This window comes from Phyllostomus discolor, chromosome 12 (assembly GCF_004126475.2).
Source record: "Phyllostomus discolor isolate MPI-MPIP mPhyDis1 chromosome 12, mPhyDis1.pri.v3, whole genome shotgun sequence".
Classification (NCBI taxonomy): domain Eukaryota; kingdom Metazoa; phylum Chordata; class Mammalia; order Chiroptera; family Phyllostomidae; genus Phyllostomus; species Phyllostomus discolor.
Window position 1 is genome coordinate 61,223,133 of NC_040914.2, and position 23,996 is coordinate 61,247,128.

Here is a 23,996-nt window from a genome sequence, read left to right on the forward strand (position 1 = left end):
TTCTTCTTTGCTTGTTGCGGAGGCTGAAAAGTGGGGTGGGTATTTTTTTTCTCGAACCCCAAACCTGCTAGACGGCTGTGCCCCTGCGGGGATCGCCTCCCGAAAATCGGAGAGAATGAAGGAGGGGGAAGAGAGAGGGCTCCGGGGTGCCAGGAGAGCTCAAGCCACCGCCCACCTGCGGGGAGGCGGGACCTCGCGGTGCTGGACCAATCAGCACCTACCTGCTCTCACCTGGCCTCCTCCCGCTGGCCGCCTGGAGCTGCGGTGCTCATAGCGGCGCGGAGAGGTTAGCGGAGCAGTGTCCCGCGGTTGCGGCAGCATCTTCACCCCTCTCTCCCACAATGGGGCTCCCTAATGGGTCTCTCGCGTCTCTCCTGTTACTCCTCTTCCTCCTTCTCCAGGTACCCTACTGCCTCGCCCTCGTCCCAGCCTCGACGCTCTTGGGAGGGCGGGCGGGGTCCGCATGCGGCGTTGGCGTCGGGGAGAGAACCCGGCTGGGCTCCTTGAGGCCCACGGTACCCTGGGGAGCCTTGTGAGGAGACCAGGGATGGGTGTTCGGGGCCGGGCGCGCCTGTGACCCAACCTCCCTCTTTCCCCGCTCTTTCCTTACGTTCAGGTTTGCTGGTTGCCGTGCGCGGCCTTCGAGCCGTGCCCAGCGGGCTCTGTGGGGGCTGAAGTGACCTTGGAGGCAGGAGGCGCGGATCTGGAGCTGGGCCAGGCTCCAGAGAAAGGTAAGACCTTAAGGGAGCCTGCCCCGTGCAACCGCGGGGCGCCTGGCGGATGGAAACCGCACGTGGTCCGCTCCGGTGTGGCCCGCATCGGAGCGGCCGCGATGTAGAGGAGCGGCCGAAGGATAAGATCGGGGAGTGTAGCGCCCTCTGACGTTCAGGCCCCCCCACCCCCTGCCCCGTGGCGGCTGCTTACCAGGCGGCTGAGCTCCCCACCCAGCAGGTATGTGGCAGGCTCTACCTCGCTGTCCCCAGCTCAGTAATGCGCTGTCCACATTCTTCCCCCAGCCCCCCGCGCAGGTGTGGGGATGAATCGTGCCCCGGGCAGCCCCCTTCGCCCTTCTCGGGCCCCCTTTGTGTACCGTGCTTTGTGTCTCCGACAGACAGACCGGGTCTGTTTCTCTTCTTCGCGCTCCCCTCCCCCGCCCCCCTTCTTCCCCGGCAGCTGGAATGCACTTTTAACCCTGCCCTTCCCGGAGGGTCTGCGCCCCTGCAGCCTGCCTGGAAACTGTGTCTGGCACACCTGGGTTGGGGCCATCACGCACTGGGAACACCCCCGCGCCTCCAGTGTCTTGGGACTGGAATGTTAGGGCACTGGGGTAGTAGGGGTCCCAAGCCGGAAGGTCTTGAGCCGAGGGGGCGGTGTATGGGAGATCAAAGCACATTTTTGATCTCCCAAGTACTTGTTTACCCCTCTGTAGTTCAAAAACTAGAGGATGGGGGTGGGGACCACTTTGGTGTGGAGAGCCACTGTATGAGACCCAGGCAGCTGCAGCTGATGGGATGGGGGCCTCTTTCCTTCCACGGGGAAGGGGAGGGAGGTTGCTTCTCCACCCTATCAATTCCAAGTTCTGAAACAGAGGTGTAACCTCGATCCTTGAGTGGGCTTCTGGAGGATTCTTAACCTGTAAAATTGTTTAAGAACTCTTGTATGCATTTTTCTTAGGAGGAGATCTACAGTTTACCTGGCTTTCAAAACAATTAAGAAACGCTGCTATCCAGCATTTTTCTCACCCCCCCCTCCCCGCATCTGCATACCCCTCACCCCAGGTACAAATTTCCCACAGTTTGAACGTGGAGGTGCTGATGCCTGGGGGACAGAATGGCTCCCCTTTGTGTCTCCAAAAGAGAATTGGAGGCCTTAAGTCTGTGGAAGCCTTTCCATACCACGCCCCCCCCCTCCACGCCCCAATCTTTTCCGAAGTAACTCTGCAGATTGACAAACAATTAACACTCAGGCTAAGCCAGGCTCCTTAAACTCTTGGCTGTAAGGAGCAGAGGAGAGGCATTAAGAGGCCATGCCTCATAAACTTTAAATTCTTGTGCATGGGTTTATTACTTACTGCCTAACAAACTACAACTCAGCCAACCTGTAAAAAATGTTAACTTGGGCAGGGCCCCAAATCCAATTCCGGCTCCCTGAGGAAGCCTCAGTGCTAACCAGAGTGCTGCCAAGTGTCTGCCCCTCCCCCTCGTCGTCAAGTTCTTTGACTACATTCTTGGAAAGCAAGCTATGGCTTTGAGTGTTGTCTGCCTTATCTTTCTTAACTGAGGCAAGAAATATCAGATTAACTGTCACTTCACCAAGCTTGAGGTTGTTGGGAGGAAGCAGTGATCAGGTTTTCAATTTCATGGTCCAGTTGGTGAGTGCTTCCCGGTGACATCAGACATTTTAAATCTTTTGAGAAAATTCCACTTCGTCAGATGTGTGGTTTATGATTGTGAAAAGCGTGGGTTTATGCCAGAAGCACACCTGGGTTGTAAAACAAAGGGTGGGTTCATGTGCTTGGCTAGCTTTTACCTCGCTGCCACTGACAAGTGCTCAGAGCAGTCTTCCTGGGAGATAGGCTGCTGCCTTTTTTAAGTAAAAGCAAGTTGCTGGACCTGACTGGGCCCATTAATTGGGATGCCCCAATAAAAAATGTTGGTATTTCTCCCCTTCGACGTCAGCTGCTGACATCTTTCTACCTGCTCTCTCCACCCCAGCTCCCCATCCTCAGCACACAGGATGGGTCCAGTCCTGTTGCAAGGGTTATCCCGAGGGGACGTGCAAACTCTTACGTTTCCATGCTGCCAAGGGACAGCCGCCCCTGTTCTCCCCTGGGTTATGAATATCACAGGTGCCTATGAAGTAGAGCTCAGAGAAGTTATCAGATATAATTAATACCTTGTCTGTATGAGTACTTTCCTCTTCAAAGCATTTCCACAATTCTGAGCTTGCTTAATCCTCCTGACGTTCTCTTGAAGTTGGTAAGGTAAATACTAAACAACTTCAGCTCTTGATCTGAGTTGGGACTTCAGAAAACCTGTAGCCCAGCCCTGCTGGGGGTTTTAAAGGTGGAGAGGTGGAGGAACAGCTTAATGGATTCAGTGGCTTAGCTTAGCAGCTTCTGAGCGTCCTTGAGCATCACAGACATGACTTACCTGTAGGTTTTATGCCTAGGACCCGGTACTTAATAGGATGCCCAGTGGGTATTTGCATGAATCGTGACAACCTTGGGAAGGGTCTGGCCATTTTACAGGTGAAACCCGAGTGGTTATGGCTTCACTTATCACTGCTGGGACTTGAATGGAAGTTTCTTACTTCCAAGTCCCCTGGTATTTTTTTACTGCCAGAAAGTGGGAGGTGGACAGAATGAAGGTACTCTCCTTCTCCCTTTCTTCCCCCGCTCTAAAATTTTAAAACAAACAAACAAACAAAAAATAAGCGACCTAGCCCTGTCTGGGTGGCTTCATGGGTTGGAACGTCATCCTGTAAACCAAAAGGTTGCTAGTTTGATTCCTGGTTAGGGCACATACCTGGGTTGCAGGTCCTGTCCTTGGCACGGGCGCATATAGGAGGCAACTGATTGATGGTTCTCTCTCTCTCTCCCCCTCTCTCTCTCTCTCTCTCTCTCTCTCTCTCTCTCTCTCTCTCTCTCCCTCTCCCCCTCTCCTCCTCCCTTCTCCCCCACCCCCCCTTCCTTTCTCTAAAAATCAATAAACATATCTTTGGGTGAGGAATAAAAAAAAAAGTGAGTGACCTGAAGTGGTCTGTACATCCATAATGGGGAACAGTTGAAAGCGGCAGCCTAATTACAGTACGAGAAATCCAGCACTTCACATGGTCTCCCAGCAGGTCTGCCTCACCCGTAGTCAGCATTTTGGCTAATTTCAAAGTTCAGTACACAAGTTGACTTCCAGATAGTTTTGCTTATTTCAACTTGAATAAAAATTGCTTTTTGTTTTGCAGCCCCCATTCTGGATTATACCCTTTATTTACATTTTATTCTTTTAGTAATATATATTTTGCACTGTATATATCAGGCACTGTTCTAGAACTGCAGCTAAAGCAATGAATAAACCAAATCCTGCCCCTGGGATGCTTACAGTCTAGTATTAATTGTTTTGCGCTTACAACTGGGTGCCTTGCAGTGCAGGTGATGGTATTTTCCCCTTAGCTGTAAGATGGGGTAAGGAACTTGGCATGAAGTTGCTGGGGCTGCCAGCAGCCGGCCGGGATTTAAACTCAGAGGGGTTCCACAATGCCTGGCGAATCTGCCTCTGAGGCCCTGGCTGGGTAGTTTAGTTGGTTAGAGCGTCATCCCTGTGTGCCAGGGTTGCAGGTTTGATCTCCGATCAGGGCACATACAAGAATCAACCAATAAATGCATAAGTAATAACTGGAACAACAAGTTGATGTCTCTCTCTCCCCCTCCTCTCTCCATTCCTCTCTCTCAAAATCAATAAGTAATACATTTTTTAAAAAAACAAAAGATCTGCCTCAGAAGCATGAATGTTTGGGAATTGAGGCTTCGGGCCTGGTGGCTGCCTCTCTGGCTCAGCAGTGGAGGAGAGTCGGTTGCCGAGGCCTGTTGCACGTCACGGTTCACGTGTGTGTGCCTGGGGAGCAGACCTCAGATCTCTAGACTGCCTTCCTACCTCCTCACAAGACACTGTTCCTAGGTTACCCGGTGCAGAGTGCCCACACCTCTCCGCTTTGTGAGGAAGGCATGGCTTACGATGAGCAATGAGTTTCTAGGGCTAGAAACCAGCTCTGCAAAGCATTTGGGGAGAGATGGAGAACGAGGGAGAGAAGGGCCTCCCCTGCCCAAATCAGTTGAGTCTTTAATTCTGGGACTGAAATGTCTCTGATCAGAAAACCGCTATGGGGAGGAAAGTGCCCAAGTAAGTGTACAGCTGGGTGGACATCCCGGGAAACATCCATGTGTGTAGCACACAGACCAGGAAACAGCATCACTTCCCTGGCCGGCGCGGCCCAGTTGGTTGGAGCTCGTGTCTTACACCAAAAGGTTGGGGGTTTGATTCTTAGTCAGGGCACATACCTAGGTTGTGGTTTTGATCCCTGGTTGGGGCTCCTACGGGAGACAACTGATTGATGTTTCTCTCTCAAATCAATGTTTCTCTCTCCCTTCCTCTCTCTCTAAAAAATAAAAAAAAAAAAACACACTTAAAAACAAGACAAAGAAAAGCTGCATTACCAGCACCTTATGCCCCTTCCTTCCCAGTCTCTGCCTTCCTCCCAAGAAAACTACTTTCCTGGTACTAATACCATAATTTGCCTTTAATTGAACTTTATGTAAAAGAATAACAGAGAATATTGTCTTGGATCTGGCTTCTTTACTGCGTATGTGAAACCCTTGCATAGTTTTGGATGAAGTTGTAGTTGATTCTCACTATGTCATATAGTCATTATGTGGCTCTCCACGGTTCTGTTGCTGGGCATTTGAGGAGTGACTATTTGGGGGCTATAAAGACTTGTGCTGCTGTCTGTGAACACTATTGTTCAAGTCTCTTGGTGAAACTGTATGTGGGATCTGGTAGGCACATACCTGGGAGCATAATTGCTGGGTTAATGGAGGCTCTCAGTACTGTGACCGTGTGCTGAAACGTCAGCTTTTCTGTGTCTCGAAGTAGCTGAGTGTCTTCTGGATTCAGCCACCCTCTCTCCCGCAACAGTCTCCTCACCAGACCCATCCCTTCTGCATTCTAGCTTCTCATTGGGCGCTGTGCTAAGAGGCAAGTCTTAACTATGTACTTGGCAACTTCTAAGGGTAACTTCCTTTATCTTGGGGGAGAAATCTTTCCTTTTATTTACCCTTAAGCTAATGCTTGTTACTTTTCCCCCAAAGTAGAAAGGAAATCTCGAAAGGGCCCGGAACTTTTTGGGTGAGGTCTTCTTCCTGGATGACGATTTTTATCCTGGTCAGTGTATGGGTGGTCAACAGCCTCATATGACCAAAGTGGTCAAGTCCAGCTCCTCCCTCAATACAGAGGCTATGAAGTATCTGAGATCCAAAGCCAAGTTGAGTGGTTATCCAGACAACAAATGTCTTGAATACCTACTACTGGGTGTTAGATGTTCGTAAGTGATCAAGACCCACAGCTCCTTAACCTCAGGGGGCTCCTGAGTAGAGGGGGAAGCAGGTCAGTCACCAAGCAATTTTAATGGTGAATCCTTCATTCAGCAAGTATTTCTAGGTACTGTTCTAGGTGCTGGGGATACATTAGTGAACAAACGTGGGGAAAAACACTCAGGCTTTATGAGATACATACCTGTTCATGGAGTGAGACAGATGATTTAAGTTATTTGCGTGTGTGTGTATTTTATTTATATACACATGTGACTGAATGAGAGGTGAGGGAGAAAAATACAGAGTCACGTAAGAAGGGCTGCTGACGTGTTCTGGGGCGGGGGGCCTAGAGGAAGCGATGTCCAAGCCGGAGGCTAGGGAGGAGTTATGCGAGGGGGTTGGGGTGTGAGAGGTGACAGGGAGTATTCTGGCGAGGGAACAGGATCTGAGTTCCAGAAACTTAAGTACATGTCCCTGGGTGGTCCATGGAGATTAAGGTGGGGAGAGGTGAGAGGAGAAGCAGACAGGGTTCAGCCCAGTTTGGAATTAGCATCCCCTCATATCAGAGGTAGCGAGGTGTTCGCAGAAGGCAGGAGATGTGGCTGAAGTGCCGGCTGTGCCCCACGGAGGCAGAAGTCTCCTCTGGAACCAAGACACTGGGCCCTCCCACCAGCATCCCTTCTTGACCAACCGTCACTTCTGGACTTTCCCCAAACCTGAGGACAAGGCCATTGTCAGCCTCAGTTGGATCCCCCCTCATTTCATTTAGTTACTCAGCATTGTCAACCCAGGTAGCTGGGCGGATGAGGAAGAACTTGCAAACAAAACAAAACAAAAACACAACCTAAGTGCCTTTTGCCAAGGCCTGAGTTCCAGAAAGTACACTATGTACTTTATGTAATGAGCCTCTTTAATCCTAAAAGCCCAAGGAAGGGAGTAGAATTGGCCCCATTTAACTGAATAGGAAACCTAGGCTTTTAACATTGTAACTTATCCAAGGTCACCCAGCTAGTAAATTGTGGAGTTTGGGTTTGAACCCAGGTTGGACTCTGAGTGTGAGGTGCTAACGATTTTGGAAGTCAGGGTGAGAAAGGGAAGCTGGGCCTGGGGTCCTCTGGCCCCAGCCAAGCTGGAAGAAGATTGGAAATAGTTAACTTCTGACCCAAGAGCTTTGAATTCCTGTCTCCTCCTCAGACCTCTGTTAATCACCAGGAGCTGGAATTGGGGGGAGGGGCATTTCTGTCCAGGACCCCTGGCTTTCCTTTTAGGATGTAGGGAGGGACAGAGAAAGTTCAGATACCAGGCCTGATAGGCTCTCACTGACATTCTCAGCTGAGAATCTGCTCTGGCTGCTCATCTGCCTCTCCTCACCCTTCCCCTGCCCAGCATCAAAGACCTCCGGAGGCCAGCCTTGGTCTGAGTGGAGGAGTTTGGTATACTCTGCCCCCTCCCACTGCTCCAGCCAAATCTGGGCACCCTTGCTGTTCTGAGTTACCTAGAGCACCAGTCGGCTGCAAATCCTCCAGCTAACAGCATCCCCGCCAGGCTGCAGCGGCCATGGCCCCACTGGACTTCACGGTGCTGGGGTCCCACTGCTTGTTCAGTGAACGCAAATGCCCTGTCCTTGGAAAGAATGCAAAATGAACACCTTTCTTTCCCCCTTTAGCCCATCTTTGAGCTCACCTCTGGCTCTGTCACTCTCTGACTTCTGAGGAGACAGCTTCCAGCCAGGACGACAAGGCCAGGAGGTCGGAGGGCTGGTGGCTGCTCCCCTCACGGGAGCATCTCCAGGCTACACAGAAGCCTCGGGAGGAGAGATTGGTTCTCCCTCAGCACTCTCAGGCATCTCAAGGGCTAGAGGGGGAGATAGGGCTGAGGAGATACTGTCCATCGCCGGCTTTCCTCTTCCCCCTCAGCCTCAGTAAAACCCCACTTTTGCTTGCTTATGAGCACATAAGGGGATTTCAAAATTACATCTCTTACCGAGAAACCTTAAACTGGAGCTGGAGACTAGAGGTAGTTTGATCTCACCCCGGGGTTCCAACCTCTGGGTCTCACATTACCTTTAGGAAGTCTGTGCTCCCTTGTAATTAATTGTGTACGAGTGCCTGTGTACTTCTCTGAGAAGATTCCTCCCCCAAATTTGGGAACCATAGCATATTCCCCAGTCTGCCCCCACCCCAGTTCAGGTCCATCCAGAGGTACTTCACGCTCTTGTCCAACCCTTGCATCTGGGCACAGACAAGGGAAAATGGAGTTTTAGGTCTGCTTCCTCTTCCCAGACTGTGTGGTAATCTGAAGCAAACTACTCTGGTCCCCACCTTGCAACCATAGGATAGGTTCCAACTGTCCTGTATGTGGGAGAGGCCCCCATGGCCCTGGAGCTAGGAGGGAGGTGGACTGCTGGCTGGTCAGCGAGAGGGCGATGCCAGCAGGTCAGCCACCATCCTGGGTATCTTGCTCAGGCTGCCTTCTTACAACGAGCCCTGTCTTGTTGTAGCTTCAGGCAGAGAGAAAAGACAGCTACTTGTGGGCTGTCCACATACAAGCCAGAACAAGACGCCAGGCCCGCACCCTGCCCTTTCTTTGTGGAGTCAGCTTCAGCTGGGGCTTCCCACCAGGGCTCCAAGCCCTGTTATTTTCTTGTCTTTTATGGTCTTTTTCCGCTTCCAGAATACTCCTGCATTCCCCAACTGGGGCTCAACTACATTCTTAACTGGTTTGCCCCTGCCCTTGGCGTCTGAGTCAATAATTTTTAAGCTTGACTGAGTATCAGAATTGCCTAGGGAGTTTTTTGGGGTTTTTTTTTAGATTTTATTTATTTTTTAGAGAGAAGGGAAGGGCAGGGAAAAAAGGGAGAGAAGCATCGATTGGTTGCCCCTCACTTGCGCCTAACTGGGGACCTTGCTGCAACCCAAGCATGTGACCTTTTGGTTCACAGGCTGGTGCTCGGTCCACTGAGCCACACAAGCCAGGGTGCCTAGGGAGTATTTTATTTTACTTTATTTTATCTGTGTATTTATTTTACATTATTTTAATTGTATTTTTCTATTACCATTTATCCTCCTCATACCCTCTTCTACTTCCACCCCTCCTTATTATTTATTTTTTATAGAAATTGATTTGAGAAAGAGAGAAACATTGATTTGCTGTTCTACGTTTTAATGTATACATGCATTCATTGATTGGTTGATTCTTGTGTGTGCTCTGACCAGGGATCGAACCTGCAACCTTGGAATATCAGAATGACACTCTAACCAACTGAGCTACCTGGCCAGGGCAGGAGCCTTTTATTTTTTTTATCATACTCCCTTCCATATATACTCTTTTATATTATTTAAGTAGGGTTGGGCTGGTTGGTTGGGGTTTTACATTAATACATGAATATATATTCACTGTAAAAACCATATTTTTCAATAAAATATGTAGCACTTACTATGTGACATGTACTGCTCTTAGCATCTCATGTGTGTTACCTTGTTTAATCACCATGACACCCCTTGAAGTAGATACTGTTATATTGTCCCCATTTTACAGATGAGGAAACTGAGGTCCGAGGGGTTAAGTAACTTGCCCAAGATCACACAGCTAGTGAATAGCAGAGCTTGGGTTCAAATCTAAGTAGCCTGGGCTTTAACTACGAAACTTCGCTGCGTCTCAGTAGAAGCAAATCAGAAATGAGCACATGAAAGTTCTCCCTCAGTTCGACTCCCCAGGGATAAGCACGATTTAATGGTTTAATGTGAATCTTTGTAGACCTTTTTCTTTATGAAACATTTACGGATGCATACAGAAAATTTTAGAACAAGATTGGACTATACTAGGGATACAAATGTTACTCTACAACTTGGCTTTTTCAAGTTACTGAATCAGGCTTCTTTCCAGACGGCCAAATACACATTTATCTTGTTCTTTAACAGCTCCGTGATCTTCTACACGGTAGATATGCTGTGATTTATATGGCTAACCCTCTATTTTTATCTTCTACAGATGTGGAGGTGGGGAGGAGTTAACATAAAAATTGTAAATTGTTTGGACTTTCAGAAAAATCTAACTTTCAGGACTCACCTTATTAGGAAAGACTGCTGTAGAAAGATGATCAAATCAAATGCATTGTTCATTTTAACCCCAACCAGAAAATTTAAGCTTTTATGTTTGAATAAAACATAAATTTACAGCTTTGCTGTAAGCTTAATAAGGTTACTATACCACTTAAAAATCATTAGTTTTCACATTAACCATTGTTGTATGTCTTATCTGAATGTTTCAAAAGCATTGTTTTCAAAAGCATTTGAAATCACCAAAAACGTTTTAATTGCATAACTCAAATTTATTAGCCCTTGTATTATTTTTCTGGAGTGTTGAGAGACTGAGAATGTGACATTCAAAGCAAAAAGGTATTTTTTTCTCAAGTTTTCTTTTATTTCAAAATCTAATTAGCAAGTATTATGCTGAATAAAAGTTAATTTCCATTCTTAAAGAGCATGTTCATTTCTAGTCTGGCTTCCCCCAACCCTGAAAGAGGGGCTTTTGGGTTATTTCCTAAACCCAAGTATTGCTGCAATGAACAGTTATTCGGGGTGGTCACACTGATGTAAAATACGCATTTTTGAAAACCTCAGAAATACATAACTTCCATGATTCAAGACATATTTTCATGACCATGTGTGAAGTGTGTTTGTGGGGCGAGGAAGGTAGGGGGGTGCTTACAACTCACCAGCCCCTCCAGTGTTGAAATTACGTGACTTTTTGCACTTTTTCTTAATTTTGGAAATTTGCATTTTGCGTATAGAGTGAGACAATATTTATGGCACCATTTGTCCTGGCCAGGTGGCTCTGTTGGTTGGAGCATTGTCCCGTACACTAAAAAGTTGTGGGTTTGATTCCCAGTCAGGGCACATACCTGGGTTGTGGGTTGTGCCCCGGTCAGGGTGTGTATGGAAGGCAACTGATGGATGTTTTTCTCCCACATCTATGTTTCTCTCTCTCTCCCTTCCTCTCTCTCTAAAATCAGTAAAAACATATCCTTGGGTGAGGATTAAAAAATATATTTTATGGCACCATTTCAAATTGCTTTAATTGCAGTTTGCATGAAATATGACTGCACTGTAATGTAGAGAGTGCCCGAGCTAGAGTTCCAGAGCCACTGTGCCTGAGTTAAATCTGTTTATTCATTTACTAGCTGTGGAAACTTGAGTTAGTTGCTTAACCCCTGTGCTTCAGGGTTTGTTTTTTTTAGATTTTATTTATTTTCAGAGAGAGGGGAAGGAGGGAGAACGACATGGAGAGAAACATTGCTGTATGAGAGATACATAGATTGGTTGCCTCTCACACAGCCCCAACTGAGGACCTGGCCTGTAACCCAGGCATATGCCCCAACCGGAAATCAAACCAGCAACCTTTCGGTTTGCAGGCTGGTGCTTAATATACTCAGCCACACCAGCCAGGGCTGTGCTTCAGTTTTATCATCTGTAAAATAGGGATAACAATGGGGACCTCATATGGCTGTAGTGAGGATTAAATGAATTAATGTATGAAAGCATGCAGAGCCCTGGCTGGTGTGGCTCAGTGAATTTAGTGCTAGCCTGCAAACCAAAAAGTCGCAGTTTCAATTCCCAGTCATGGCACATGCCTGGGTTGCAGACCAGGTCCCCAGTTGGGGGTGTCTGAGAAGCAACCAATCAATGTTTATCTCCTTCTCTTTCTCCTTCCCATCCTCCCTCTTTAAAAGTAAATAAATAGCCCTGGCTGGTGTGGCTCAGTGGATTGAGTGGCAGCCTGATAACCAAAGGGTCACCAGTTCGATTCCCAGTTGGGGCATGTGCCTGGGTTGTGGGCTAGGTTGCCCAGTTGGACCATGCAAAGAGCAACCACACATTGATGTTTCTCTTCCTCTTTCTCCCTCCCTTCCCCTCTCTCCAGAAATAAATAAAATCTTTAAAAATAATAAGTAAATAAAAGTAAATATATAAAAGCATTAAAAAGGAAAAAAAACATGTAGCAAATAAATAAATGTAAGATGTTAGTGGTGGTAATAATAGTATTATTACAGCTGGACAGATTTGTGTGCATCTTTCTTGAGAATGCATTCCTGGAGACAAAGTTTCCAGATTAAAGGACTTTCACCATTCATTTAACAATTTATTGAACACCTACCGGGTACTGTGCTAAGTGTTGGAACACAAAAATAAGCTAAATGTAACACAATCCTTGCCTTTGGGCATTTTAGAGACTAATAGGGAAGATAGGTAATTAGTTAATTACAAGTAAACAAAATGATACATTATAAATGAAGGATCTTATGGGAGGAAGTTACATAGAACTAGGAGAGTTTTTAAAAGGGGAAACTGATCTACTTTGGGAGAGTTGAGGGAGTTTCCCTGAGAAAGTAACTTCTGAATTTGGATCTGAAAGATACTAGGGGTTAACTGGGTAAAATTGGAGTGGGAAAATAGGTAGACACTGTCCTAGATAGAGGAAACAATGTGCAAAAGGCTTGTAGTAAGGGGTTATGATGTATTTAAGAAGAGACCTAATATGACTAGACAGTAAAGATAAGGATTGAGCCCATTAAAGATTTTTTTTTTTAATTCTAAGCACAATGGCACATCATTGATGAGCTTCAAACAAGGAAGTAATCTTACTTCATTTTCCTAAATGTATGATCTGTTGCATTTCTCAAAGATGATTTTTGCACTCAGACTAAAGGTGGTTGTAGTATTTACCAAAGTGATGGGGACAGAGATGAAGGTGATTGTCTGGGAGGGGGAGTCTGAGGGAGAAACAACCTAGGAAGGTGGTGATGCTGGCGGAGCATATGTAGGCTAAGAATATAGAAGATCATGAATGTGCTTTTTGACAGTGATTTTAAGATGGCATTAAAGCAGCTCGGTGCAATGCTGAATAGACAACTGTGTGCTGGTCAGGGGAAGGGTCAGGACATTTGCAATTCTGATGAACTCCCTGAAGTGCCTTCAAAAGCCGCACCAGTTTACCTGCTTACCAGAAATAAATGGGAGAATGGGGTCTCCCAGGCCCACCTCCAGGCACTGATTCAGAAGTGACGAAAGCACGGAATCTGGATTTTTTTTAAAGGTTTTCCAGTGATTCTATCAACAATGTTTGGGAACCATTGCTCTGTGATAATCATGAAGGCCATTGTGAAGAGCTAAATGTATCTCTTTAAGAGAGGATAAAAAAAGAAAAAAGGAACAAATGGGTGAGATGTGAATGAAAGAGGCGCACATAGCACTTTGAATTTAATTTCCGAAGTTTGTCTCTGTGGCAGTTGGTCCATTTTTTTCTTAACCTTGTCCTTACATCAGGATTTTTTTATGACCTTCACCTTCCGGTTCTTTTGTTTTGCTTTTTTAAATCACCATCCCTGGTTTTGAAAACTTAATTGTGCTTTTAAAAGTACAACACATCTTGTTTGGCCTTAATCAGAACGTGTGTGTGTGTGTGTGTGTGTGTTCCCCAAAAAGAGACTGGAAATTAACAAGGGCTTACATTTGTTGAGTGCTTACTGTTACACAGCTTAAAAATGAAGTGACTAGCTGAAGGCATGCAGCACGTTTACCCAGCAGATCCTTAATTGCTATCCCAGATGTCCCAGGTTGATCATCAGGCTCTCTCTTTTGGTGCGGTCCTTGACAGGAGGGCCCAGTGAGCCACACAGCGGCCCATGCTGAGCTTTGAGTCTGCCGGTGCTTCAAGCCCCCAGAGGGCTGTGGAGTGCAGCGCAGTCGGGTTTCTCTGTGGGGATTTTCAGGGAGGACCCACCTCCCCAGGGTAAGGAAGAACCTGGGTAACGTAGCTTTTCTCCCAAGATATTCAGAGAGGCAAAACTTAACTCTCCTAGAAAGAACTGCTTTCTGAATAACAGGGTTTACCATATAATTTTTCTAGTGGCAGCGGGGAGGGGGCAGGTAGGAGGGGACGGGAAATCACAATATCTCATTTTGATTGCAAATCAAATATAAATGTTTACTGTGGAAAAACTGGAAAATAAGCAAAATGGAGGTAACATTCACAGAGGACCTGTCTTTTCAAATGAACATTTTCAATAGATCCTTCAGGTCCATTTACCTAACCAAGTCTTCACGGAGGGTGCCCGACCTGGGGGTGTAGACCAGAGTCCCATGGTTTTGTCTGGGGGTGGGAGAAGGGCTCCACGCGGAGGGCCTCCAACGCCCGTCCGCCCTGCCTGCAGGAAGGTCCAATTTCAGGGTGAAGACTGCACAGATGGGGGTCAGAGCCGCGTTCCACCAGGGTCATGCAGTTGTCCAGCAGTGGGTCATCTTTGTAAAGCCGCTGCTGCGCCTGCAGCCACTGCAGAATAGCGTCCACCCAGCGCTCCAGCTCCAGCACATTGCTCTGCTCCTCGGGGTCCCCAGAGGTGGGGATTTTGTGGTGACAGATTATCACTAACACTACTAACACTTCCATGGCAGCGGGTCAGCCTACTCTGCCCTCAGCTTTCTGGAAGAGGAGTCTGGCTTCTAGAAGGGCACCACGGGGCTCTGGCAGGAAAGGCGGAGCTGCCCTGAGTGATCTGTCTCCCAGCACGCCTGGTGACCGTGCCTCCTCCCTCTGGCCCTGGTCTCCTGCCACCAGCTCGGGCTCCGCTGCCCCCACCCCGAGCTCATTAGTTCTGGAGAGAGTTAACATGCCTTCCTGGTGCCAAGGCTCAGCCCATATCTAATTTATCATCTCTCCATCTCTGTCTTTTACATGTATAAGAATATTCTTTCAAGTTGCCAGGCACATGCTATAAACTCTAAGTGGCTGTTCTGTGACCTGCCCCCTTCCTCACCCCAACAGAGCTCCATTTTTCCTTGATTGGTCTTCTTTTATGACATTTTAGGCTATAGATTAGATGTTTGAGCGACTTCAACACATAATTAATTCTGCTGAAGGTTCAGTTGTTGAGGCTTTAAAAAGACTTTAAGCAACAGGCACGAACACCCTTGCAGTGAACGGTTTTGTCCCATCTGGGATGACTTCCTGGCACAATTCTCGGGTCACAGGGCTTGTTAAGGCTTCATTATCAGAGAGGTTGCCCCAGTTCACATTCCCCGCCCCCGGCGGTGTATAGCAGCACCCATTCCCCGAATGTTCTGCAACACCCATTCTTCTTGTATTTCTTACTGAATGAGCCTGTCTTCTATGTGTAGTCTTACTCAGGAAAATGTCAGGAGCTCTTTTCAAGGCAATTCCACGTACTCTCCCCCCATGCCTTCCCATCCCACCCCCAACAGAAAGTAATGACAGCGGTAAGGACAACTGCGTTTGTCCTTGGGTAAGCTAGTGATGTCCCCAAACCAAGCTAGTGGAGACTTCTTTTGACGGTCGTCCCCAACCCCCACAGGCTGCGCTTTGTCACAAACCCTTTCTTTTCTTCCTTTTCTTTCTTTTCTTGCTTTCAGATTTTTATAAGAATTTATTTGAGCCAAATTGTCAATGTGCTGGGGAGCAAGATTTCAAATGTTCCTGTCACTACACTTTCATGCACTCTTCCCTTCTAGTCAGAATACCTAAAAATCAGTAGGGAAGCTGGCCAAGATTGATCACCAAAAGGACATTTGTCCCCAGAGAGATGGGTGGTGGTATTTTGCCGGAACATCCACTGAGGCTGCATGCTGGGGCTGTATCACCTCCGTGTCAGGGCTGGGAAGACAAGCTCCTGACCTTCACGAGTGTTCCCTGGAGAATTTGGAAATGTCTAGGCAATTCAACCTAAAAGCAGGTTTGGAATGTGTTCTCAGCCCAACATCCATCAGTTCTTACAAGTCAATTTAAAAGCTTTCTTTTTGCAGCAGCTCCAGTACCCCAGGGACTTGACTCTCCTTGACCAAGTTTCATTACAGTGGCGCCAGTTCAGGACCTGAGGCCAGGCTTGGCAGGGTGGGCTTCAGAGAGGAGGCTGGAGCAGAGGCCAGGGACTGTTGGTCCTGGGACAGGTCCATTGGATGTCTTCTGTCGAGTGCAGAGACACTGAGCTCTGGCTTTTTAAAATTAACTTCGCTAGAAGCAGTTTCAGGTTATTAACTCCCTTCCCCAACAGTATGCTAGGAATTGGGCAATTTTAGGCTCAGTGTTGAAAGCTATTAATTTATATTGGTGTAAATGCCTACCTTTTCAGCAGGTTCATTGACTTGGATTCAGAATCTCTATGGGAGAAACTGAATGGGAAGCAGTCAAATGACTATTTAAAGTCCCAGGTGGGTGTAGAATATGAGTTATGTTCAGGTCTCTTTTTTTCCAGCCCGAAGAGCTGAACTGTTGCCCCAGGTGTTCGTCAGCGCTCACCAGATTGCCCCCAGAAAAGTCTGACACCAGCCCATTCGTGCCTTTGTGACTTGGCCAAGGTTTGTGGCCTTGTGGAGCTGGGCTGCAGTCAGGAACAGGAAATCAGCTTACTTCACTAGCTGTAAGAAGGTGGGGTAGAAGGAGGATGAGTGATTATGAGGCCTGGTTTCAGGTCAATTTCATTTTGAAACCGATGATACATGCCAGTGGTGCCAGGAAGCATATGGGAGGATGTTGTAACGATTTTGCCCCAGGGCTTACTGTTTACCAGTCTCTCTGGCTTGCAGAGAACACTGCTCATACTTCTACAGTTGCCTCAGCAGACTTCGGTGGGCAGGTCAGCTTGTCTGTGAGATCTGCATCCTCTCCCTTCCCTAGTAAACCACAGAGCACCCCTGCAAAACAGTGCTCTCCAAACCCTTTTATGTTCTTCGGTCCCACGAGTCTCCTCCTCCCTTTGGTGCTTCATCCCTCGAGTAAAGCATTTTTAATGGCTGTAGCTAAGCCCTTACCCAGTTTGAGAGACGGTTTCTCAGTGATGTAGAGGCAGGCCCAGACTTGGAGTTAGAAGCCAAGGTTAATTGTGAGTAGGCTAAAGGTACCTTTTATTAAAGGCTTATTCTGGGCTAGACAGTGCTCAGTGCTGTGTGAGCATTATCCCACTTAATCCTCTCAATAAGCTTATGAGATAGGTATTATTATTCCCACTTTCCAGAGGAGGGAACAGCTTCCATATGCTCATACAATATGGATTTGAACCCAAGTCTTTCAGCCTCCAAATCCCATGTTCTTCATCACTTACCTGCCTTTAGGATTTGAAATGTGGTCCTGCTGCTTCTTGGTTGTGGGACCTCATGAACTACCTGTCTGAAGCCGATTCCTGAAGTACTTCAACCCCGGGCAGCCTTTGGTTTCCAGAGTTGTCAGAATGAGGGGGATGTAATATCCACCTTGCAGGTTGTTTTTTGAGGATTTGGATAGGAGAACACTTAGCTGGGTGTCTCAGGCTTTTAAAACTTGTTTCTGCCTGCCTGACTCCTGCCCCTTGGTTGTGTTCTGCATACAGCTGAACGTGGGCTTGAGCTGATGGGGCCAGGCCCTCAGGTGCAACCGCAGTATGCGGCCTGAGTGGGAGGCATGTACACTTGGAGTGCATTGCTACTGGCTTCTTGATTGTTGGCACGGTCCCCGCTAAGAATAGATGTGCTACAGATACTGTGCCACAAGTGTGTGGAACCATGGAACAATGGAAATGTTCTGGCAAGTGGTGGTGAAGAGTGTTTGCATTCCTGGGGTGCAGATTCGTAGATACCAGAAAGAGAGTTTCTGGGTGCCTGGCAGCTTTTGGAGTTTGGAGGATTCAGACTTCTGAGTAATAAGGGAGTCAATCCATTAGCCTCCTGCTGGGTAACCTGGTAGAGGAGGATTGGAGGGCTCATTGAGAATCTGTCATTAAGGGAAATTGCAGACAGACTCCAGCCCTCTCCTAGCTGAAGACCTCCCTTAGGAAGAGGGCTGTTTTAAGAATGGAAAAAGTGACTCTTACCTTTTTTTTTAATCAGTGCTTGAATAGCTAATACATTCACTTGGGTCAAAATTCAGAAGGGTGTGTACTAAAAAGTCTCCGCCCTGTTCCCTAGCTGCTGGTTTCTTCACCCTTCTGAAGTATTTCTCAAATACAATTTAAAAATACAAATGTTAGCATTTTGCGAAGGCTACATTGTTCTTTATCTTTTTAAAAAATATTTTATTTATTGATTTTTAGACAGAAGGGAAAGGAGGAAGAAAGAGAGGGAAAGAAACATTGGTATGTGGTTGTCCCTCATGGGTCCCGTACTGGAGATGTGGTCTGCAACCCAGGCCTTTGCCCTGACTGGGATTCAACCAGCAACCCTTTGGTTCTCAGGCCGGTGCTCAATCCACTGAGCCACATCAGCCAGGGCTATATCTTTTTAAAAACACATATCTCTTTGCGATCTTTCCATATCAAGACATGGGAGCTTCCTCATCTTCTCTTGTATACATGGTGTCACCACACAAAGTTAACCTCTTAGTGATGGACAAACAAGCAATGCACTCATTGTTGGCCTGTTTGCTAGATAGCTAAGGAAAAGTGACTGTGGCGGGCTGGGGGGTGCTTGGGGGAGGGGGAAACGAGGGACATCTGTAAGTGTCAACAATAAAAAACTTTTTTAAGTGATTGTAGATAGGAGGTAGTATCCTATAAAAATTTAAATGTAATAAAGTGTCAACACTGGTTCCCGGATGCACCCCTAGTATCTAGAAGAATGCTGGGCACATACCTAGGAGACACTGGGTAGTTCTTAAATGAATGCTGTGTTGAAGAACCTGGCTTTAGAATCTGATCACCCTGGATTCTGATTCCACTCACTAGCTGTGTGACCTTGGGCAAGGCATCTCACCTGCACCCCAGTCTCCTCACGTGCTATAAGAATTTGTAAAAGGTTCTGGGGTTTACAAATGTGTGTTTTGGGGTTCTACCTTATTTGATATTCAAGATGGCTATGTGAACTCTAATTTCCATCTTCCAAAGTAGAAAACCTACAGTCATAATAAATTAATTCAAGTTCTGCATTGACATATTGATGTTTCCAAATAATAGAATTTTGAGAGGCCTTTATGTGTGTCCTTAACACAGCTTTAAGCAATGCTGAATCTCACCTAGTAAGTCTAGGTATTCCCTTTAAAGTTTTTTTTCTAATTTTTATTTATTTTTTAGATTTTATTTACTTCTAGAGAGAGGGGAAGGGAGAGAGAGAAACATCAATGTGCAAAAGAAACATTGATCAGTTGCTCCTTACATACCCCCAACTGGGGACCTGGCCCTCAACTGAGGCATGTGCCCTGACTGGGAATCAAACCAATGACCTCTCATTTCACAAGGCTTTTTTTTTTTTTTAAACTTTTTTTTTTTAAACTTTTTAAATAAATAAGATTTTATTTATTTTTAGAGAGGGGAAGAGAGGGAAGCATCAGTGTGTGGTTGCCTCTCACGTGCCCCCTATTTGGGGACCTGGCCCACAACCCAGGCATGTGCCCTGACTGGGAATCAAACCAGTGACATCTCGGTTCACAAGCTAGCGTTCAATCCACTGAGCCACACCAGCCAGGGCTATCTTAAAATTACTATAAACATCATTTTGCATTGCTGGATCAATAATCCATGGAGTTAGTATTCATAGATTATTTAACTCCTGCCCTACTTTAAGACGATTTAATTTTTGCCACATGTCATTCCTGGTCCTTGTAGCCCTAAAGGAAAGCAAGATAACTCAGAAGATGAGACTACAAAGCTGTGTGTTGAAGGTAAAGGGCAGGGTCTCCCTGGAGCTCTTATGCCCCAGGGGCCCTCTGGAGCTGAATCAGGCTTAGTCCCTCTTCCTCTCCCTCTCACCGGGCAGGTATGTCACAGCCCGTGACTCCTCAGTGGGAATGTCGTCAAGGAGGCAGGGCTGGTTCCTAAGCAGTCTTCTTCTCTTGAGCACATTCCAGCCTTCCCACAAAGGCTCCTGCTGGCACTGGGCTCTGGGGAATGGAAGGCAGCTCCGTATGCTTTTAAGTCCCCCTTTAACCCCTTCCCTTCACTAACCCCTCTGCCCAAATTAGGGCCAACATGTTAACTTCTTTCGCTTAGGTTAGCTTTGCTTGTTTTTGAACTTCATGTTAATGGAATAATGCGCATGTCCTCTCTTGGATCTGGCTTCTATTAGGCAACCATATGTTTGTAAGATTCATCCTCGTTGTTGAATGTCCTTGTAGTTGATTCATTTCATTATGTGCATATTCCATGGTGTTTCTCTCCGTTGTACACTGATGACGTTTGGACTGTTTCCAGTAAACAGCTCAGTGGTATTTAACACAGTCACAGTGTTGTGCACCCATTACCACTGTCCATCTCTAGAACTTTTCCATCATTCCAAACAGAAACTCTGTATCTGTTAAACAATAGCTCCCCATTCCCCTCTTTCTCCAACCCCCTGGTAACCCTATTCTACTTTCTCTGTTAATTTGACTATCCTAAGTACTTCATGGAAGTGGAACTGTACAGTATTTGACCTTTTGTGACTGGTTTGTTTCACTTAGAATAATGTTTTTAAGGTTTATCCATATTGGAAGTTTATTCCTTTTAAAGGCTGAATAATATTCCTTGTGTGTATAAGCCACACTTTGTTTATCTACTGAGCTCTGGATGGACGGTTAGGTGTGAGTATCTGTTTGAGTTCCGATTTTCAATTCTTTCGGATCTATACCTAGAGGTGAAATTGCTGAATCGTGAGGTCATTTCTATGTTTACCTTTTGAGGAACCAGTATTTCACATTCCCAGTGCATGCGGGTTCCAATTTCTTCACATCTTGTCAACACTTAACTATTTTCTGTATGCGTGGGGTCTTTGTGATAGTCATCCCAGTGGGTGTGAAGTGGTTTCTCATTGTGATTTTCATTTGCACTTCCCTAGGGACTAATGATATTAATATCATTTCATATGCTTATTCACCCTTTGTATGAATAAGTACAAAGTATATAGTCTTTGGAGAAATGTCCTTTCAAGTTTTTTGCCTCCCTCCCAAAACCAACTGGGTTGTTTTCGTTGTTGAGTTTTTAAGGAGTTCTGGATATGAATCCTTTGGAGTTCTTTTTTATATTACACTGTTTGAATATTTCATTACATTCACATAACTAATCTGTTATCCTTTGTTATACTAAGGAAGGATATTTTAAAAACAATCATCACTGTAATCATTGTTTGAGACTAAAGGACAGTTTTTCAAACCAGGGCAGGTGGAAAACCTCACCCTGACCTTGGCAGGGCACAGCACTGTCCCCCGTGGTCCTGGTGTTGCTGCAGCCTGGTCCGTGGTGAGCGTGGGTGTCTGGGCCAGCACAAAGGGAGCCGCTGGGTCAGAGCGTGGTGCCAATGCGCCCAGGTGTGGCCTCTGGCAGATTCCCTGATTTCGTGTTCTGGCCATGAGGCAGGGTGAGTGAGAACATTAGTAATGAGTTTTCTTTAGTGTGTGCTTTGGGATCACACTGACCTGGTTTCTGACCCTCAGTTTTCTCGTCTTTAAAAGGGGCCAACACCTACCTTGGTAGGGTAGTTGTAAGGATGAAATAGGCCCATCTCTGGCTTGGTGAATGGTAGTTATTAACTCAGAGTGTTTGCGTAAAGGGTGGCCAAGCAAAGGGATTCAGAAAGAATGTGACGACTGAGACACCCAGAGGTGGTCCTGTGTGCGTGATGGTGTACCAGGATGCATGTCGCACGTAGGCAGACTCACGGCTTTTAGAAATGCTGAAAATCTTCTGCCTCCAGCTGTAACCTTGGGTCACTCCTAGCCTCATGAGGCCACTGGGGACTAATGTCACTCAGTGTCTATGATCTGAGTGTTCTGGCCTCGTGAACAAAGAAAGGGGTTTGGCCCACAGAGTGGTCTTCCCTCCAGAGACCAAGCTTGGGAGCCCCATCGGGAACTCACAGCTGGTCCACTGCTGCTCAGAGGGAGTGAGCCCAGTCTCCTCCTGACGGAGCCTGGAGCAGTCCTCCATCCAGTCAGGCCTTCTCTCCCTGGGGTAGCTTCCAGAAGCCCCCCTTCTCAATACTGTCTTTCTGCTTTCCCCACAGGAGCTTTCGTGGGCTGCGCGGGACAAGAGTCAGCCCCACTTAGCACTGACAATGACTTCGCTGCACTGAATGATAGAACATTCCAGGTAAAACACCATGTCCACCTGCAGGACGGAAGAAAGATGTTCTTTGTGCGTGCCCAGATTGCCATTGTGAGCCACCTTATCCTTTCAAAGGAGGGAGCCCTCAGTTGCCCACAGTGGTGGACATGGGTACTGACCCAAGCAGTGTAGTGCTTGCAGCTGCCCAGCAGGGGCAGCAGAGTAACGCTCCATGCCCTTGTCTCTTGGGTTCTTTCTCCCATGGCCCTCTCCTTTCCCCTACCATCTGGGTTCCAACACAGAACTGCCAATCCCATGAGCCTCTGGGAAGATGGACATTAGGCACTTGGCCACACATTGTTTCTCTTCTTTTTAAATTTTAAAATCTATTTTTCCCCCCAGCAACTGCTTTTTTTATTTTAATTTTTTTATTTGAGAGGGAGAGACATCAGTTTGTTGTTCCACTTATTTATGCATTCATTGGTTGATTCTTATTCATGCCCTGACCAGGGATGGAACCGCAACCCTGGCTGTTAGGACGACGGATGCTCTAACCAACTCAGCTGAGCTACTGGCCAAGGCATATTGCTTCTTTTAGTTTAATTTTTTGAATAGCTTATATGTAAATTGTTTGAAAATTTAAAAATAAATATTTAAAATTATACAATGAATAACCTCCCCTTATTTTTCTCCATCTGCCTAATGCCCTCTTCACCCCTCCAAGAGAAGACACAGATAACCACTGGTACCAGATTTTTTCCTTCAGGAGTTTAATTACATATGTTACCTATATAGTTGTATTTTATGTGTTACATATTTTATATGTATACAGATATAAAAATAGGCTCTTACCCCCTCTTGTGTAAAAGCTAGTGTACTATTAAGCTTCTTTTTGCACTTAAATATATATATTATACTGCCTAGCCCCTTCCCAAGAAAACTACTATTATTAGTTCTGAATTCCCCTAGACTTCGTCTTTGTATAAACAAATGTGAGTATATGGTCTTATTTTCCTACCTTTTACACAAAAGCTGGAACAGTGTCTGACATCTGTTAAGCACTATGTGTTCATTAAAGTGCTAAACTATTTGTAGAAACTGTTCTGGACCTTGTTCTTTGCATTCAGCAGTGTATATCAAAGGTCTTTCCATGTCGGCACATAGAGAGCTTCCTTGTCCCTCATCTTCAGAGCTGCATAGTATTCCACTAGATGTATATATCATAACATATTTAACTCATCCTCCTCTGTGAGTGAGCATGCAGATTATCTCAAATTTCCTTTTGCAACAGACCCATCTGGGTCTCTCACCTCACCTTTAACTCCTGCGGGTGAGGGGTGTCGGCCGTGTGCCACCTGTCTGCATGCCCAGTGAAGGGGTCTTCTCTCCCGACAGGGAAGGAAGGCACTGAAGAGCTCCCCACCCGGACGTATCTTACGAAGACGCAAGAGAGAATGGGTGGTCCCGCCGATATCGGTCTCTGAGAACGGCAAGGGCCCCTTCCCTCAGAGGCTGAATCAGGTACTGGGGCCTGCAGAGGAAAGCCTCCCTCGTGGGAGCACTTTCTGGTGAGGCTGCGCCTCTCCACCCCTCCCCGTGCAGTGTTCGTGGCTGCAGTCGTGAGATGTGTCACTTTTTCAGCTTCTTTCTTTTTTTTTTTTTTCTTTTTTTGCTTCTAGCTCAAATCTAGTAAGGACAGAGGCACCAAGATTTTCTACAGCATCACAGGGCCTGGGGCAGACAGCCCTCCTGAGGGTGTCTTCTCCATAGAGAAGGAAACAGGCTGGCTGCTGCTGAATAAGCCGCTGGACCGGGAGAAGATTGCCAAGTATGAGGTAAGTAACCTTTAGCCTCCGATGAGAAGCAGGGACCCAGGGCCTTGTGGGAAAGGCAGCGCCAGGCTGACCCCAGACCTGTGTG

At 46.6% G+C, this 23,996-nt stretch overlaps 1 protein-coding gene across 4 annotated transcripts in view; it reads left to right on the plus strand.

Annotated features, from left to right (window-relative positions):
• Positions 1–249: 249 nt before the first annotated feature.
• CDH3 (cadherin 3) overlaps positions 250–23,996 on the plus strand; it is a 38,794-nt gene continuing 15,047 nt past the window's right edge. The window contains exons 1-5 of one of the 4 annotated variants that reach the window (XM_028501707.2): positions 250–401; positions 611–731; positions 22,036–22,121; positions 23,472–23,597; positions 23,756–23,911. In XM_028501707.2, the coding sequence (XP_028357508.1) occupies positions 342–401; positions 611–731; positions 22,036–22,121; positions 23,472–23,597; positions 23,756–23,911 (549 nt within the window). In that variant the 5' untranslated portion in view covers positions 250–341. The remainder of the gene's footprint in view (positions 402–610; positions 732–22,035; positions 22,122–23,471; positions 23,598–23,755; positions 23,912–23,996) is intronic. The other 3 variants (XM_036012074.1, XM_028501708.2, XM_028501709.2) reach the window with 3 other exon arrangements.